This window comes from Larimichthys crocea, chromosome I (genome assembly GCF_000972845.2).
Source record: "Larimichthys crocea isolate SSNF chromosome I, L_crocea_2.0, whole genome shotgun sequence".
NCBI lineage: Eukaryota > Metazoa > Chordata > Actinopteri > Sciaenidae > Larimichthys > Larimichthys crocea.
In genome coordinates this window covers 40045492-40062022 of record NC_040011.1, presented here as the reverse complement: position 1 = coordinate 40062022, position 16531 = coordinate 40045492, and the positions used below count along the sequence as shown (strand labels likewise).

Below are 16531 nucleotides of genomic sequence, written 5' to 3'. Positions count from 1 at the left end.
GTGACCACCATGACCTTGACTTCTAATAAACACAGATAACAGCGACTGCGAATCAGTCACACCAAGTGTTCCAATCCCGCCTACTTCCTGAGCTATCTAGCAACAGCGAGAGGGAGGCCAACTTTCTTTCTTTCCTTTTATAGGCCACGCACGATCTGCAGGGGATATGCCAACTCTCAATAAATTGAGAGCGAATAGCTGCGCTGCCCATTTCATTAAAACTGAATACAGCTGAAAATACATCACAGGAGTAAGTGAATTATGCAGCAACAGCTCTAACAATAGATTGAGGAATATTTTCTCCAGATTACATCTGAATTCGTCAATCTTCGTTCTCGGGTCGTTTGCCGCAAATAGACTCCCTAGTATATCAATGGATATGCTATGAATGTCACAACAGTAGAATACAGTGTAAGGTCACTCAATGCTGTACATAATGTGTCATAATGTGTGTCTTCTCTGTTTTATAGCAGGTCAAAGTGAGCATTTGTGAATTTGCCCTCTGACTGTTCATGTGATCGTTAAATATTAAAACTCTTTATCTGTCTGTTGGCCAAACAAATGACCCAGGAGCAACAAGTGTGTGCGTGTGTGTGTGCATTTGTGAGAATGGTCATATGGCACAAAGACAAGGCATGACGTGTTAAATGAGGTGTAGCAGCAATGCATGTTTGTTGTAGCCAGGTCAAACGGCGTTAATCCTCAGCCGGGCGTAAATCAAATCAAAACTACTTTCGACAAAGCTCTTTGCGCTATTAACAACAGTGTAAACCCATATACTATATCATAAAAACTATGCTACACAGAGCACTTTGTCTTTCCAAAATGGCGTGTCAAATGTGAGAGAGAGAGTGAAAGAGAGCGGGAATGTCCCAAAACAATATCAAAATCATCGCAGCGGTTTACAAGTGTCCGTCCTCCTCTGCCACGTCTGTGCAAAGACACGTTCTGTCGGCCATCAGAAAGCATCTAGGTAGTACAAGGTCAGCAGTGGAGGTGAAGATATTGCACACGCAGACTAACGTCAACAGCTCCATCGAAATGGCACAGCGCAGGCGTCACACTGAAGAATTAAGTTCTTTTTTTCTTTTTTCTTTTTTCCCCCCACAGAAATGAACACTGTAAAAAATTCAAAAACACGCCCCGTTGACGGCTTCTTTATTGCAGCACATTTCTCTTCTTCTTCTTCTTTTTTTTGATATCTCTTTTTCCAAACATCCATTTATTTAAAAAACAAAAACAAAAATGTCGCGAGTCTCTGTTCGTAGTTTGTAAGGAGCGTTTTTTTTTTTCGAGAGTGCATTTTGGCAGTAAAGTTCAAGTCGGGCGCGTTGACAGCCAGGAGAATAGATGGGTCAAACCAGACGGCCATGATTTTTGAGGTCATTAAGAGTCTTGTGCTCTTCTTCTGCCCCACCCTGCCTATTCCTCGTTGCCAGCACAGGTCACGTGATGATCACATGCCGGACGCACCCAGTCCCATGCTGGCGGTGTGGCTCATGCAGGGCAGCGTCTGGACGGTCTTGGGGAAGTCGTGGGTGAGGATTCGTCCGTTCTCTCCGCCGCTCCCGTTGCCACTCATCCTGGTCAGGGTGGAGCAGCGCATGGCGTCGTTGATGGATTGCTGTCAGAAGCGAACAAACAGACTGCAGTTAGTCTACACACCGGATTTGAGCCTTACACACATGCATGCTTAGATCCTACTCAAAACAGACAACGCTTATGCAACTGTTGGAGCTGTTGCAGCGCACAGAACTTTGTACTTCACAAGCTTTTTCAGCAAAGTCTGCAGAGTGCTCTGTCTTTACTACATGAATATATCATAAGCAGCTGTTCATGTCACTATGTGAATGACACGCTGGCACACCAAGAGGTTCAGTAGCAGAATGAGCTGCTGCTAGGAGACCTAGGGTGCTGGTTTTCGCCCTCTCTATCTGGACCTGAGTGATATTTGCAGGTGGTAAACCGTGGCGCCGGGCTGATGTGCATCAATGTCCTAATTTGTAACAGGAGCAGAGCGAAGTGTGGGCAGTAAGAAGGGAGCTGAGGCTTTACTCATTGGCTTAATAGTTCCCTTCTCCAGACTAGCGCTATAAAAGCCACTGGGCTTGAAAGACGACCTAATGATGTGAGATGCACGTGTATGCGCAACCCCTTTATCCTATAGCAGATTAAATTGGGCAAAGCGAGGCGCGATCTGGAGCAGCCGATGAGTGCTGCATGGGGATTGGAGATTTACACCAGCCTCTAATTGGAATGGCGTTGTTGTTTCTTTCAAGCCAAACAGCATAAAGGCACCGCTGGACTAATAGGCTCCCCTCCAAACTCATCAGCATACTGATCAGGTGCCTCCTCGTGGGCTGATTAAAACATAAGAGATTCATGTAGGAGATCACTCCATGTCTTGGGCCTGCCTTTGCTTTTTTTTCTTTTAGTTGTTTACATGAAGAGTATATCAGCCAGGGGCTTTGATGTCGGAAGTATGAATCAAAGGTTGGTTCGTGGTAAATTGATCCGCGTGGCGGATGACTGTAGCTGCTGCTGTCGGAGGAGTACAAGTAACAAGTCTTTACTTCCAGATTTCTCAACAGACAACAATTTGAGTTAGACTGTTCTAGGTTAAAGCAGTGATGGAACACATGTGAGCCGCAACAGGCCTGCCTTATGGTATACATATAAAGGATGTTCACCACAATGGGCCCTGCATTTGCAAGACAAGTCAGCAAACAGAGAAGAAGGAGCAGGGGAGAGTTTTGCTCAGAGCGACAGAGGTAGATAGATGTACCACTGTGATTCAAATTGCCTTTACACCTGTGCTACAAAGCCACTTTTTTTTTTTCATTTATGAATGCGTGCCGTGAGATTACTGTGACCTGAACATAAAAGTGAGCTGAAATTTAAAAAAGTGAAATGTTTACTTGGCTCGTAGGTGAGATGGATTTTTTTATTCTGTTATTTACCGCTTAAAGTAACTGATATAAATTGCATATTTATATCCACATATGCTAAATATAATGCAGTGTAAAGTCTTTTAGTGACACCCAAAGGAATATGCTACGTGCAAACAACCCTGTGATACAAACAGGAATAATTACTTGCTTGTTTTGTTGCCGTATGCAAATGTAAACTTTAAAAGATGAAGAAACAGGCGTAAGGGCAATTTTAAAAATCAAGTGATTCAACAACACTGCAGGAGATCAGTGACATAAAGACTTGAGCGGCAGAGGTAGAGAGAGGTACAGGAGAGCGTTTGCACTGCGGTGGAAGCCGTGAGAGGCACTACTGTGATCACGGTTAGATGGGCGAGGGGGGTGAGGAGGCGGATGTCATCATCATCATCATCATCATCATCATCATCATCATGGCTTGATCACAGCGTTTCCTACCCCGTGGCTGTGCTCTGCCCTTATATCTTAACAGTGTTGTTGGCGTACAGGCCGTAGCTCTGCAGCTCTGTGTAGGGGGCGCTAGCACCACTGTCTAAGGCTGAGCAGTGAAAGGCCTGAGCGGCTGAGGCAGCAGCGGCTCGCGCGGTGGACACCTTCATTCGGCGCGACTCGGTCCTGGACTTGTAGCAGAACTCCACCAGTGCCACCAGCATGGCCAGGCCCAGGCCGCCGATCAGGATGTAGAAGACTCCCGCCACATTGCTGAGGCTCAGAGCGCTCGTCTTGTCCTGGAGGGAGGGCGGGGGGAGTAAAGAGGTGAGAAGCAAAACAAAACGACAGAACTTTACATACACGTGACATGTCACCTGGATATACACACAATAAAACCCAAACACACACTCACACACACAAACATAAAGTATACAGATAACCCTGACTAATTACGTACATAGAGAGACAGAGTACAGTCATGTCAAGTACATGTAAAGTACAAGACAGGAAGACCAGACGCACACATAACGCCACTCAAAACCCAGACATTAAGAATAAAAACACATTTCAGAGGCCCGTCTCACAAAGTAGAATTTGAAATATTAGCTGGATAATTTTGGATCTTACTCTGGCTTTTCAATTTTTTTACAAGATTTACAACAATGTGAGGTAAAACTGTCCCTACAGGATCCAAGTAGGGTCACTATACAACATTTACATTAAAACGGCAGCTCCTAAAGAGCACAGAGATACTTTAAGTACAGTGACTTTGCTTTATTACTCCTAAGATCATTAATTATTCATATTAGAAATATGTTAGTAGTAGCCAGTGTTCCTCTCTGGCTACAAAACATGGCTTTCAAACTGAAATATTAGAAAGAGGTATGTTAGGTCATGGTCAGTAAATCCATGCTACCACTGCAGGGTCTAATGATAGGTCAAAACCTCATTTAACTTAAATACTCGGCTTCCATAGGGATGCTCGCTCAACTTTTGGCACATTTTACCATGTGTATTGATTAAAAAAAAATGACACCACAAATCATTTGGAGTACAGCTCGTCTTCCTCTCTGGCCATAAACCAGGGACTTCTCGCTAAACAGAAATTACAGTGGGTGGTTGGAAAACCAATTTATAACATCCGCTGTTGCTTATTAACTGCATTAAAATTCTTTTGGTGTCTGGCAAAATGTGGTCTTGTATTCCATCACTGCGGGAACAGAGAATATGAGACGACTTCATGATCTCACTGTCATCTAAATAAGACGTATTCTGACTTGTGCCTTAATGACGAGCGACGAGCAGACGTTTTAATTTAAAAAAAGGAAGGATGTCTGCACGCTGAAAATTAGCTGCCAGTGATTTATTCAAGTTACATTTCGGTCACAGGCCTTAATCAGGCCTCTTTTTAATTTAACAAATCATCCGGTACTCCTGCAGTGTTCCTCTCTACATCAACAGAAGCAACATTATTGAAACATTTGAGTGTTCTTCACTGTTCTTTGTTTATTCATATTTAGTCATCCTGTATTTTTTCCCCCTTCATGATGGAAAAAGAATTTTATTTCCGAGCTACTCAGCATATTAAAATGTCAGCCACTAATTGTGTGTACACTGCTGGCATTTCACCACATCATTTTATAGCTTTTATATTCAAGTTGCGTATCTTCTACTCATCTTCTCCTTACTTCCTGTTGATGTGAAGTCAAATTTCCCAGCAGGTTTCAACAGTTTAATCTCCTTTCATATTAAATTCAACGTTCTTAATCTATAATGTAAGTGGGGCTGTTTGTTTGACGTGCTGTTGAAACTAGTTGCTTCACAGCTCTCTGAACTGAAGTCACCACCGTTTAGATTAGATTAGTAAAAACTAGACGCTAACTCAAAGAGAGCAGAGCTGTGTTCAATTTGCTTTGTGAGACAGGCCGCAGATATTAAAAAAAGTTTTTGACTTCTCTACGCAATCCTGAACATCGCACACACACGCACACACACTGTTTTCTTGAAAATTGCATTTTGTGAGGGGACAGGTAAAGTGCACAAACACCCCACAACACATGCATTCATGCAGCGACAGCACAAACGAGTCTTTAGTTTAACATTGCTCTATATTATAGGTCATTATTCTGTATCACAGTGGCACCTACTTACATTTATACCTGTTTATAGTCTGTAATGAAACTGAATCATTGAGACTTAAATCAGTTAACCTACAGAGCTCTTGTGGAACAATGAGGTCTAACGAGAATGCTTTCATGTAAATGCCGTTTGGGGAATACCTTAAAGAGATTAATGCCACGTGTAAAGCTTAATTGTACCTCTGTTTGCATTTGAGCTTGCAGTTTACTCAATCTAAGTGACATTCAGGCTTTTATTTGTTCTATATAAATAAATTATGTTTAACCCCAAGATCAGATTTGCATTTGAATACTTTTAATCTATATTTTATCTACACATACCCCTTTAAGTAAGACTACAATATAAATATGATATCAGGATGTGTGTCAAACTATGTGTCATGAAGGGCTGAGATTTTCATGAAGCTTCCTAGAGTTTGCCCCCATGGTCAAATACTTAAATGCGTCAAAACTTTCTACTTAAGAGTACATTTAAAACCAAACAAAGAAAAAAAGGCTACTAATGAAGTGTCTTTGCCCTTCACAGGGCACAGCTAATAACTGTTTAGTAATGAGTTGTTTTAGAGAGCTTGAGAGTATCTTGAGGTTGTGAGTTACTGCTCAAATATTAAAAAGAATAGCTTATTCGCTTCCTGCAGAGGGTTAGATAAGAACATCCGCAGCACTGTCATCCCTGCAGGATAAACATGAAGCTGCAGCCGGCAGCCAGTAAGCTTTGACTGACGTAAAACAGGTAACACTTTACTTAATTTGTTTTTACAAGTACGAAAAACTTGAAGTGCATTTAGGGTTTACAGGGAGGTCATGTGCAGTACTTTTTTCTTCGGCTCTTTTTTTTTTTCACAGATGAATGAGATATAATGTACGGAAGCGTATTGCATTCACCTGAAAAAAAATTAGACACCTTATCTCATAATTACGAAAGATCTCGTAATTATGAGATAAGGTGTCTAATTATTTTTTTTTTATCTCGGAATTACGAGAAAAGATCTTCTCGTAATTCCAAGATCACAATGTCGTAATTACGAGATCTTAGCGTTACCGCAGTACTGTATCATATTAAAGTTATTTATTAATATTCCTAATAAAAATTCCCAGAAATGATGAAAAGTCCTAGTAAACACTAATGTTGTTGGTGTGGCTCCGAGGATGGCTTGTTTTGATGAACATTAGGTTGTAGCTCGTTGTCTGTCTTACTACGGTTGATAATATGCGTGTTTTGTGTTTTAACAACGTTTCAATTAAGAGTTATTGATCCCGGAAGTGCCAATATCTTTCTAACTTTACCGAAGTGCAATGTCCAATGAGGCACCGTTCCTTATCGAGATCTTTTCTCGCAATTACGAGATCAGGATCTCATAATTATAGATAGATAAGGTTTCTAATTTTTTTTTTTCAAGTGAATGCAATACGCTTCATGTGTTAAAATGTTCCCAAATGTATAAAGTTCCCTTTGAATATTTAATATAGAGGAATTTTAAAATATAGACTTATGTACTGCAAAGATATTCTTGACTGACCGTGTATTCTACTTTCCTAAAATCTTTGCTGCGCGTCTTCAGCTAAGTTAAGAGCTCTCAGAAAATATTCTCCGTTTGTTTGCAGTATGTTCCCTGGACACTGAGCTCGTCATGGCACATGGTTTGACACTCACTGCACCAAAGTGTCAAAATATGAGGAAGAAAGGAAGCCAAAAAAAATTCTTGACGGCTGACATTGGAAACCTGAGCTAAAGAGAAAATAGCTTTTCTGTCAGGAAGCGCTACTTCTTCAAACAGCGGATAACATCAAGTGCAAATTCATGCAAGCACAGTGACAGACTCGGCGTGACTCAGGGTCGATCTGGCAGATTGACGGGGTTTGCATCCATACATGCACACTCTACAGTGAGAGAGCTGGGTTAGGATTATTATCAGGGTCGGGATGAAAAGGTTACTCCTCAGGATGTTCAAAGGGTTCAGCAAAGTCCAAAGGCCTAAAGTCTCATCTGTCTCCCTCACGTCCATCTGTGTTTGTTTCTCCTACTTTTTGTCCTTGGGAAAGAGTTGTATTCTAACAAATTGCTTTCAGATTGAATCATATTCAATCTGCGGAACAAACTCAAGGTTATCATCACATTGGATCTGTGTGTGTGTGTACGTCTGTATGCATGAGTCTGTGTGTGTTTGGAATATATTTTAAAAGGATTTATCCCACCTAGATGCAAACTATAGTCGCTATATGTATAACAAACCATTGTGACAATCTTAAATCATCCACCACACAATATTTATGTGCACACCGGTAATGAACATTAAATTTCTGACAACACAAACTCATCAGTGGGAACAAATAGACACCAGAGTACCACCAGGATACTGGCCCGAATATAAGACAACGGTTCTTCTGGAAGTCGTATCACATTGGAAGACTTTATTTTGTATTCACAACAGCAGAATATTGTAATGTGTGATAGATATTGTTGCTTTAAGAATAAACTATATTAAGATACTTTTAGTGTTGCACTTCACTCAGTATATATCTGCTAGCATCAGCCATGAGTCCAGTTTATAGTGTGACAATGTAACTTTTGAAATAAAAAACACACATTTCCTATTGAAATTCATAATAATTAATTTCATGAGCAATAAAATGTTTTTTCCTGTTTTCCTGCTACAGCCTCACATGGTCTGGTATGACCGCTGGCTTTTGGTGGCTAATGTAAAGATACAAAGGTAGATATTACTTTTTGAACTTCATTTTTACAACTGTTAGACTACACTCTTGCATTTACACTTTTCATTTAATTAATCAATTAACCACAAACTGTAGTTTACTGTATTTTTCATGAATAATTAATCATGTTACGCATCTTTATCTTAACACTTATTGCTTCTCATCTTCAAAAGTCATTGCAGAATTGGGGGTCGTCTTATGTTCGGGCCAATACGGCAGTACTGCTAGAGCCACATGGAGTGTACTGCTAAGTGTAATAGAGGCTGAGGACTGGACTTGGGGCTGGTCTAGGATCAGGGCAGGGTTGTGCTGGGAGGTGCTGTGAGGTGACAGGTTTGGGTTGGAGACTAACCTTTCTTGCGGAGTCCTTGCTGCCACACTCCCCTTTATCGTACCACCATTTGTTTTTCAGTTTGTCTAAGACGGCTTGCTCATTGAGTTTCAACACCGCTAGGTTTACTGGGATTCTTCCAACCATAAGGAAATAACATAAATAACATATTATACCATGTTATTTTATGTTATTCATTCAGAAACACAGAGCAGCAAATACATACACACGTTAATGCTTAAGCTTGCTTATAGGTCAGAAAATAAAATAAAACTCATCACACACACACACACCACACACACACACATACATAAATATAGCAAGAACATCATTAGAAACATCAGAGTGATATGCATTAATACTCCATCTAGCTTGGTTGGCTTGCTCCCTAAGGCAGTAGATGTGTATTACTATATCACTTTGGGTAACCGGCACACTGCTCACCCTCATTTGTGCAACACGGATGTTCTGGATTGTGTCTTTTGTCATAAGCAAACAGACAAAGTTAAATAAAACTAAACAAATTCCAAAGCCACTAAATGGATGCATCTTACAAATATCACAGAGCATGAGGAGCCCAGCTGGTTTAATTACCACACAATGATCAATTACAAATCATCGTTGTTCCTTTTTGTTTAGGCGGGCGAGATGATACAAAATGTACTCCTCCGTGGTTTACAAATTGGTTTGTACCAAACCCTTTGGTACTTCTAAGTGTTGCTAGAGTTGTAGTGCAGCGTGGGCTTGCCGGTTACCCTCCCCTCCCCACACACCCGCCCACACCCCACCAACACTCCCAGTGGTGGTGGGTTACCCGCAGGGTTTATCAAACTGGCTCTGACCTTGGAGTCCCCGCCCCCGCTGCCGCACTCTCCCTTGTCGTACCACCACTTGTTTTTCAATTTGTCCAAGAGGCCCTGCTCGTTCAGTTTTAACACTGCCAGGTTTACAGGGTTTCTTGAAAATAATATAAAACGATAGCCATTAGGAGACACTCTATGGGACAGATATAAAGATCGCTCGCATGGTGGTGGTGATCATGAAAACATTGACTTACGATTAGAAACTCCCGCATATAACTACTGATATGAAGCAGGAGTACTGGCTTTAGATGCACATGTTAGTTGTATATCTGCAATGGGCTGAAATGCTGAGCGCCATTACAGTAGCAGAGTCAGGTTTTACCAAGCAGGGGCCTCAGAGGGAGGCAGAGCAGACGCTATAAATGGAGATGCCTTGGATGTGGAAGTCTGTCTACAGATGGTGATTTCCTTTCAGTGGCACCGGCATACAGATTGCTATGGTAACTAACTTATCAATATTCAACCCATAACGTTATCCTAGTGAATAGATGCCTGTGTTGATTGATTTACAAACTATTAGCCCAGACAAAGGCAGACAGAGGCTTTAACTATAAGTCCATCACAAGTTTATTTCTTAAACAGACTGAAAGGAAACCATGTGACCGACTACAGATTCATGAACATGAATCTATATGAACCGCCTCACCCAAAGCATTTCCCCGAGGTTTGCTCTCTCTCTCTGGTGAGTGTGTGTGTGTTTTCCTATAGCTGACTGGCTGTGGACGAAAACTCTCTCCATCCACAAGTCACAGAAAGGCAGAAAGCGCAATCAGAATTTGCATGAATGGAGTCAAGATTAAAGGCATTTGGCAGATTGTCTTTTCCCCTCAAATCAGCGTCACTTCAACAATTTTCATTTGGTGATATTCTGCCTTTCTCGCCAGCAGAGCAGGAGAGTCTTTATCCCCAGCATTAAGTGCACAACACAGCTGTAGGGAACACAGGTATCCTCAGAGCTGGTAAAACCTCTGAATTCTTTCTCAGCCCAGTGGACACAGACAGAAAGAAAGAAGTCGACGTGTGTGGACATGGATGATCCGGCGACCTGCAGGTCATATGTTAGTTTGGTCAGTTGGTTTTGAGGCGAGCAGATGACAGAGAGCACTGTATGTTTAGGTGGGATGGGGTAAATAGTCAGACAGGCATTAGGGGGGGGGTGAGGTGGCTGGACATCATCATACATGTAAGAAATGAAGCAGGGAGCACAGAATACATACAGAACATTTCAAGGACTGTTCACAAAGTGTAGCTTGAAGTCAGTACATCCTGTAAAATTAAGAGTTATGTCATTTTCATCTTTTTTTCTTCTTCCAAAGGGCTACTTTCAATTAGGCCTGCACTGCAGTATATTAAAATTTATTATATATATATATTTTTTTTTCATATATCCAGTAGGGATCTGTTCAGTTGGTATGGTGGCCATGATACTGACCTTAATAAGCAGATCTGATGTCACATTAATCACTAAAATATTTTATATTCCGCTCAGTTCGTTTGCTGCAGGGAGCTCATTTTGATGCATTAAGCCACCGCTGTTGCTCTCTCGCTTATAAATGCATTTTAATGTGATGTGACAGAACGTGCTGACAATGTCATTCCCAGTTAGCTAATGTAACCAAAAATGACTATAAGTACATTTTCTGCACTTTCTGTTCACATACCGCATGCACAAAATACAATTTGTACCATATAAAAAAGGCCCGTATCTGCACACATCACACATGACCTTCTAGTAAGAAGTGTGTGTGTGTGTGTTATGTGTATCAGAGAAGATGAGCGTGATCGTATGTGTGGCCTCGGAATACGGTAATAAGATTAAGAGTCTGCAGCCTGTCTGAGGCTTCCAGCACAGCAGCACTTTGAGCTGAACGTCAGTATGACAAGCTGACGGTCTCAGCGCTGTTGTTTAGCAGTTATGATGTTTATCACGTTCACAATCAAAGTCAAGCACGTGAACATGCAAGCATCTGCTAATTAGCACTAAACACAACGTATAGCTACGGCTGATGGGACCGTCGTTTTGCAGGCGTTGATCATAAACTGAAGTATTTCAGAGAGTGACATTTTGACTTGATTGACGGCATTGGAAGAAAAGTCAGATCACTAAAGCCATCAAGTATGTAGATGCTGAGCTATTTCAAGGAATAAGTGGGAGTCTGACCTGCCGGTGGCGCTAGAGGAAAGGTCAGGGAATGTCAGCAGGATTCGCTACCAACTGTGCAAAATTACACTGCCAATCCAACTTTTGACATCCCTGGAGCCACACTACTAGCATTGTTGATGGTGTGTGAACATCTTCTCTTGCAGTAATGGTTTAGTTGCAGATATAAGATTCCAGTGACTTCCATCCAGCAATGAACCATTTGAACTTTGAGAGCAGATCTGCACTTGGTATCAGCAGTAAGTTTAGGTACTAAATTTGGAATAGAAAGAAGAAAGAAGAATTTAAACCTGTGCAAAACTAAGTACTCCGTGCAAACCGATGCTTTAACAATGTACTGCAGGCATGATTGAACTCAACTCTTTGAACTCACCGGGCATTCACTCATATCTGATTTCAGGTGAGCGGCACAATTAGTCAATTTCCACTTCAGCCGTAAAAAAAAATATTTAAATCATTCAACATTTCCATCCTTTAAATAAAAAAATAAAAAAAAACACTTCCAGTCATGATTATTCATTATCTCTTAATGAAACTCAGTATCAGACATGTGTGAATGGCACGCTGAGAATAACATACATCACTCTGCTAATAATTAAACACAAAGAGAGAGTGAGAGAGATAATGGGGCCATCCTCAGCAGTTCAACATCCCATCGCTGCGCTGTAGGTTTGGACTTATCTGACTATATGACTTGGGAGCAGATTCATTTCGCCAATTGTCTTGTCTATAATGCAGCACTCCCTCACTGTATGAAGTGTAATTTGAATGGAGTTGATATAGAAGCTCTGAGTAAGAGAGAAGCAGCATTTCTAGTCAGCGTATTCTGACCTTTGGCTGCCTACCAAGGTGGAACCCCCAAATGACTCCTCATCGTGCCTGAATGAAATCTCCCCATATGGCTCCTTTCATCAAAATGAATGAGGCCTATTAGAGATAGATTAAAAGCTTCAGATGCCACCAGCTCTTCCACTCTCTTTGAAGTTGCATGGGGAATGTGAATGGGAAGTTGGTTAAGGTGTTAGTGTAATGTGAAAAGACTTCTGCTGCTCTTGGACATTGATAGCAGAAAAGCAGATCCAGTTATAACATTCGATGTGGCCGATATATAAAATCAACTCTGGCTGACTTCACATTCAAGGTGTGAGCCCGAGCATAAGTGGAAAAGTAGCCATATGGATTTGGTCCTTTAAGCTGTAATCCCGCTTCAAGGGCCCCGTTGGTTTGTGAGAGGCACATTTACATTTTCTACGTGTGTTTCTGTGCGTTCGAGCAGATGCTTTAGCTTCAAAGCAGACAGCCTGAGACCACAAATGCTCAAGAAGCAGGTTTAGGATGTAATTAGACGACAGCAGGAAGACAAGTGTTGCTTAAAGAGGACGGGAAATCTCATAGTCCTACTTTACACTTCTGCTCGTGCTCACAAGTCAGCTATGAATAGGCTTAGGTGCATACATACATATGCAGACACAGTGGTGAAAATGAATATGATGAAGTTGTGAATGACTCTGACTTTAACTACGAACAAAAGAAAGAAAAGGTTTAATGACGCACTGTAAGTGACGTCATTCTTTCTGTGTGTAATAAGAATGCATTCAAACTATGAGATGATGCTGACATGTTGTATTATATGATTAAAGAAAAGGATACATATATTAATTAAAATACATGGAATTTCACAAATGGCTCATGAGCGTTCATGTCATATGCTTGATGGACAAATAAACAGATGATGCTCATGCAGGGGCTCCGATAAAAGCACTCTGAGAGGCTTTTATCCGGGCCTCGCTGCAGTGGCAGGGGTTTACCTGAGAGGGGAGCCCTTCGGTGTGGCGATGCCATAACCTTTAGAGTCCAGGTTTCCTCCCACCTTCATGGTATCGCACGGTTTCCTCTGCTCTATGTACTCGTTCATCGTGGACTCCAGCAGGTAGGCATACTTGCCCTTGGACTTCCTGACTCTCATTACGCCCTCGTCTGTCGTCTTGACAAACACGGATGGGTCAGCCGCCTTCATGTAGGACCACATCTTCTCAAACACAGCGATCTTTGACCTCTGACAGCCAGAATCGTTAGGGAAAGAGAGAGAGAGAGAGAGAACGAGACGGTGCCAGTGTAAATACTGTATTATCTGCCTTTATGTTAAAGTTAATATCCGTAGCTCTTCATGAAATTAAACCCAGGTACTTAATGGTGTTTGTTTTTCCAGCCATTTGATCTTCAATTCTGTATTTTCCTCTCTCAGATATACTTTTCATTGTTAGTGGCGGAGTCCGCCTGGATTCAACACAAGAGGTATTCACAGGAATGCAATGTATGTAATGTAATCCACTGTTAGTGTTTGTAATTGTATCTCGTTGATTCAATCTACACTTTGCATCAGAAGGCATTTTGGGTGTTTGGATTGCAGTTGGATTGTGCTCACAACTATGTAAGTGAACTACAAGTGAATTGAATTTACACCTGCACTGTAAGTACAGGTGTAAATGCACCCAAGATGCAATAAGGGCAGGGTGTAATCCAATCGGCTGACCACCTCTGGAGGTCTGGGGCGCATTACCACCACACTGAACGGTTGTTAGTTCACATACAGTTCAGTGAATGTGCTCATGTTTCAGGTGAATGATGAACTAACAAATGTGAATGTTAACTCTCTCACCCACCAGCAAGTTAAAACAATATAAAATCTCAATATAAAATGCTGGAGTAACACAAAGGAGTACACATTATTAATAAAGGTAGTGCAAGGAAGCGATGTCAGGCTGAAAGTAGGTTTCACTTTAACTTTTGCTGGAGCTATAATATCGCTACACCAGTGAAGAGATTTGTTTTAACAAATCACAGAGGATAGCCGGCTCAGAAACGGTTCAGAACGTTATTATACAGTCTGTATTATTGCACACTGTAGCAGAGCCGTATTAAGATATTGATCATACAACCCACCATCTACTACTCCCGCTTCTTCACATTAAAAGCGTCCAACTGGCGCTACACAGGGATTTTATAGCAAAGCAGCAGCAGGGAATGTAATGTATTTGTCACAGAGGTTAGCGTTTACAGTGATCGTTCAAATGAATGTTCTAATCTCGGTTTCTCACCCGGAAGAATTCTTTGGTGGAGCCAGCATCCAGCGTTCCATAGGCGATCTCTGTCTGCTTGGCCAAATCCTCGGCACTCTCTATAGGAGACACCATCCTCTCCACTGTCAGAAAGGCAGCCAAGTTGGCAGTGTAGGACGAGATGATGATGAGGGTGAAGAACCACCAGACGCCTCCGACAATGCGACCAGACAGAGAGCTAAAAAAACAAAACAAGACAGGATATTTTCTTAGTCAAAGATATAGATGTGCAAAAAACACGGTGTACATTTTCATGGATCTCTTCGGCCCTTGTTAATTCCATGCTTTATTTTTACAAACAGAATCAATTATATGTATCTTTTACTTCCTGGACACAATCAAGACCAGCGATCTAAAAACCCTGTGATGTTCACGCCATCTAAACGACGTGCATTGCATCACGCTCCCTCTGCACTCGCTCACACTTCATTCCACCGTGTTTGGAGAGCTTGAGTCCAATGTGCTAAGGAAAGATAACCAGATCCACAAAGGCCCACTCAGCTGCCAGCTTGCCAAATTAATCTCACTTTAAGAAAGTTGCCAATATGTTTCATGGAACCGCGCGCATTAATTGTTGGGGATTAATAGTTAGAGGTGAACACTTAGCCACTGCTCTAATTGCACTTTTAAAAAACAAACAAACAAACAAACAAAAAAACAACTTGATGATTGGCGAGCAAAATCCCCCCCAAGTCAAATCCTCTCCCCTCTCCTCCTCTCTCTCTCTCTCTCTCTCTCTGCGCATGTTTTCACCTCAAGAGAAGCCAGCTTGAACAGCAACAGCAGAAATCATGTTGCGTTACATACCGGGTCCCCGACAAGCGCGGAGGCACAGAGTCACAGAGAGGCTTACGCAATGAAAATGACACAAATCTGAAACAAAAAAAAAAAAGGCTTTGATGATTAACCTTTGTGTTGTCAAACTAAATGGAGCGTGAACATGAAGGTGAGATTAAGTATGAAGAAAAAAAAAAAAAGAAGCTAAAACATAATCATTTAAGATGCTTTTCAGATGATGGGTGGATGATGGATGATGAAAGAGCAGCTGGGGAGTGAGTGGAGAGCAAAAACCGAGTCTTTGAAAATCAGTTGGGAGACCGGCGAAGCTGTCTGCAGCGTGTGTGTGTGTGTGTGTGTGTGTGTCTTGTTCAATGATCACTCTTCCAAAGGAGTGTCGGCGAGGTTAAGCTTTTTCTGCGAAGTGAGAAAAGCAACATGCTTTTTCTAAATGCCTCAGTACATATTTAGTATTGCAGCAAATAATACACAAACAAGTGGGTGATTCTCCTGCGTCAAAACTCTCCGTTTTAGCTCTGTACAGTTACAGAACTAGAAAAAACAACAACAACAAAAAACACACTTATACTCAGAGCTTGACAACATCTCAGTCCCATGAAGCTTCTTCAGGTACAGTAAGACACTGGTATTATATCAAATCTATCATTTATAGGGTGGCAGTAACGCCTCTCAGCATCCAAACAAATTAAGATGCTTAGATGTTTAAATTACACACAATGTATACTGTACATATCATCTGATTCATTACATACACAAAGAGCAATCAAATACAAACTGAGACCAGAGAAAATACAGGATCAAAGGTTAAACACAAAAAAGAAAAAGACACATTATCCAGCAGGGAACTTCGATCAATCCTGACTGCTTCCTGATTGATTTTGATGATTGATTTTCAGCTGAAGACTGATTGACAGAGTGCTGGATAAGACTTTTACGATCGCCTGTCTGTGAGACAGTACGACAATACTCGATATGCATTGCTGTTTAAAGCCGTTTTAATTGCGTCTTAGTCCTCTTTGTCTGAAA

General features: G+C 41.4%; 1 protein-coding gene across 1 annotated transcript in view; it reads right to left on the bottom strand.

Annotated features, from left to right (window-relative positions):
• Positions 1–635: 635 nt before the first annotated feature.
• The window catches only part of gria1a (glutamate receptor, ionotropic, AMPA 1a), a 64992-nt gene continuing 49096 nt past the window's right edge, over positions 636–16531 (bottom strand). Inside the window, 10 exon segments of the mRNA XM_027282331.1 lie at positions 636–1390; positions 1392–1442; positions 1444–1461; positions 1463–1530; positions 1533–1569; positions 1571–1624; positions 3542–3676; positions 9407–9521; positions 13397–13644; positions 14687–14885. Of these exon segments, the coding sequence (XP_027138132.1) occupies positions 1223–1390; positions 1392–1442; positions 1444–1461; positions 1463–1530; positions 1533–1569; positions 1571–1624; positions 3542–3676; positions 9407–9521; positions 13397–13644; positions 14687–14885 (1093 nt within the window). The 3' untranslated portion in view covers positions 636–1222.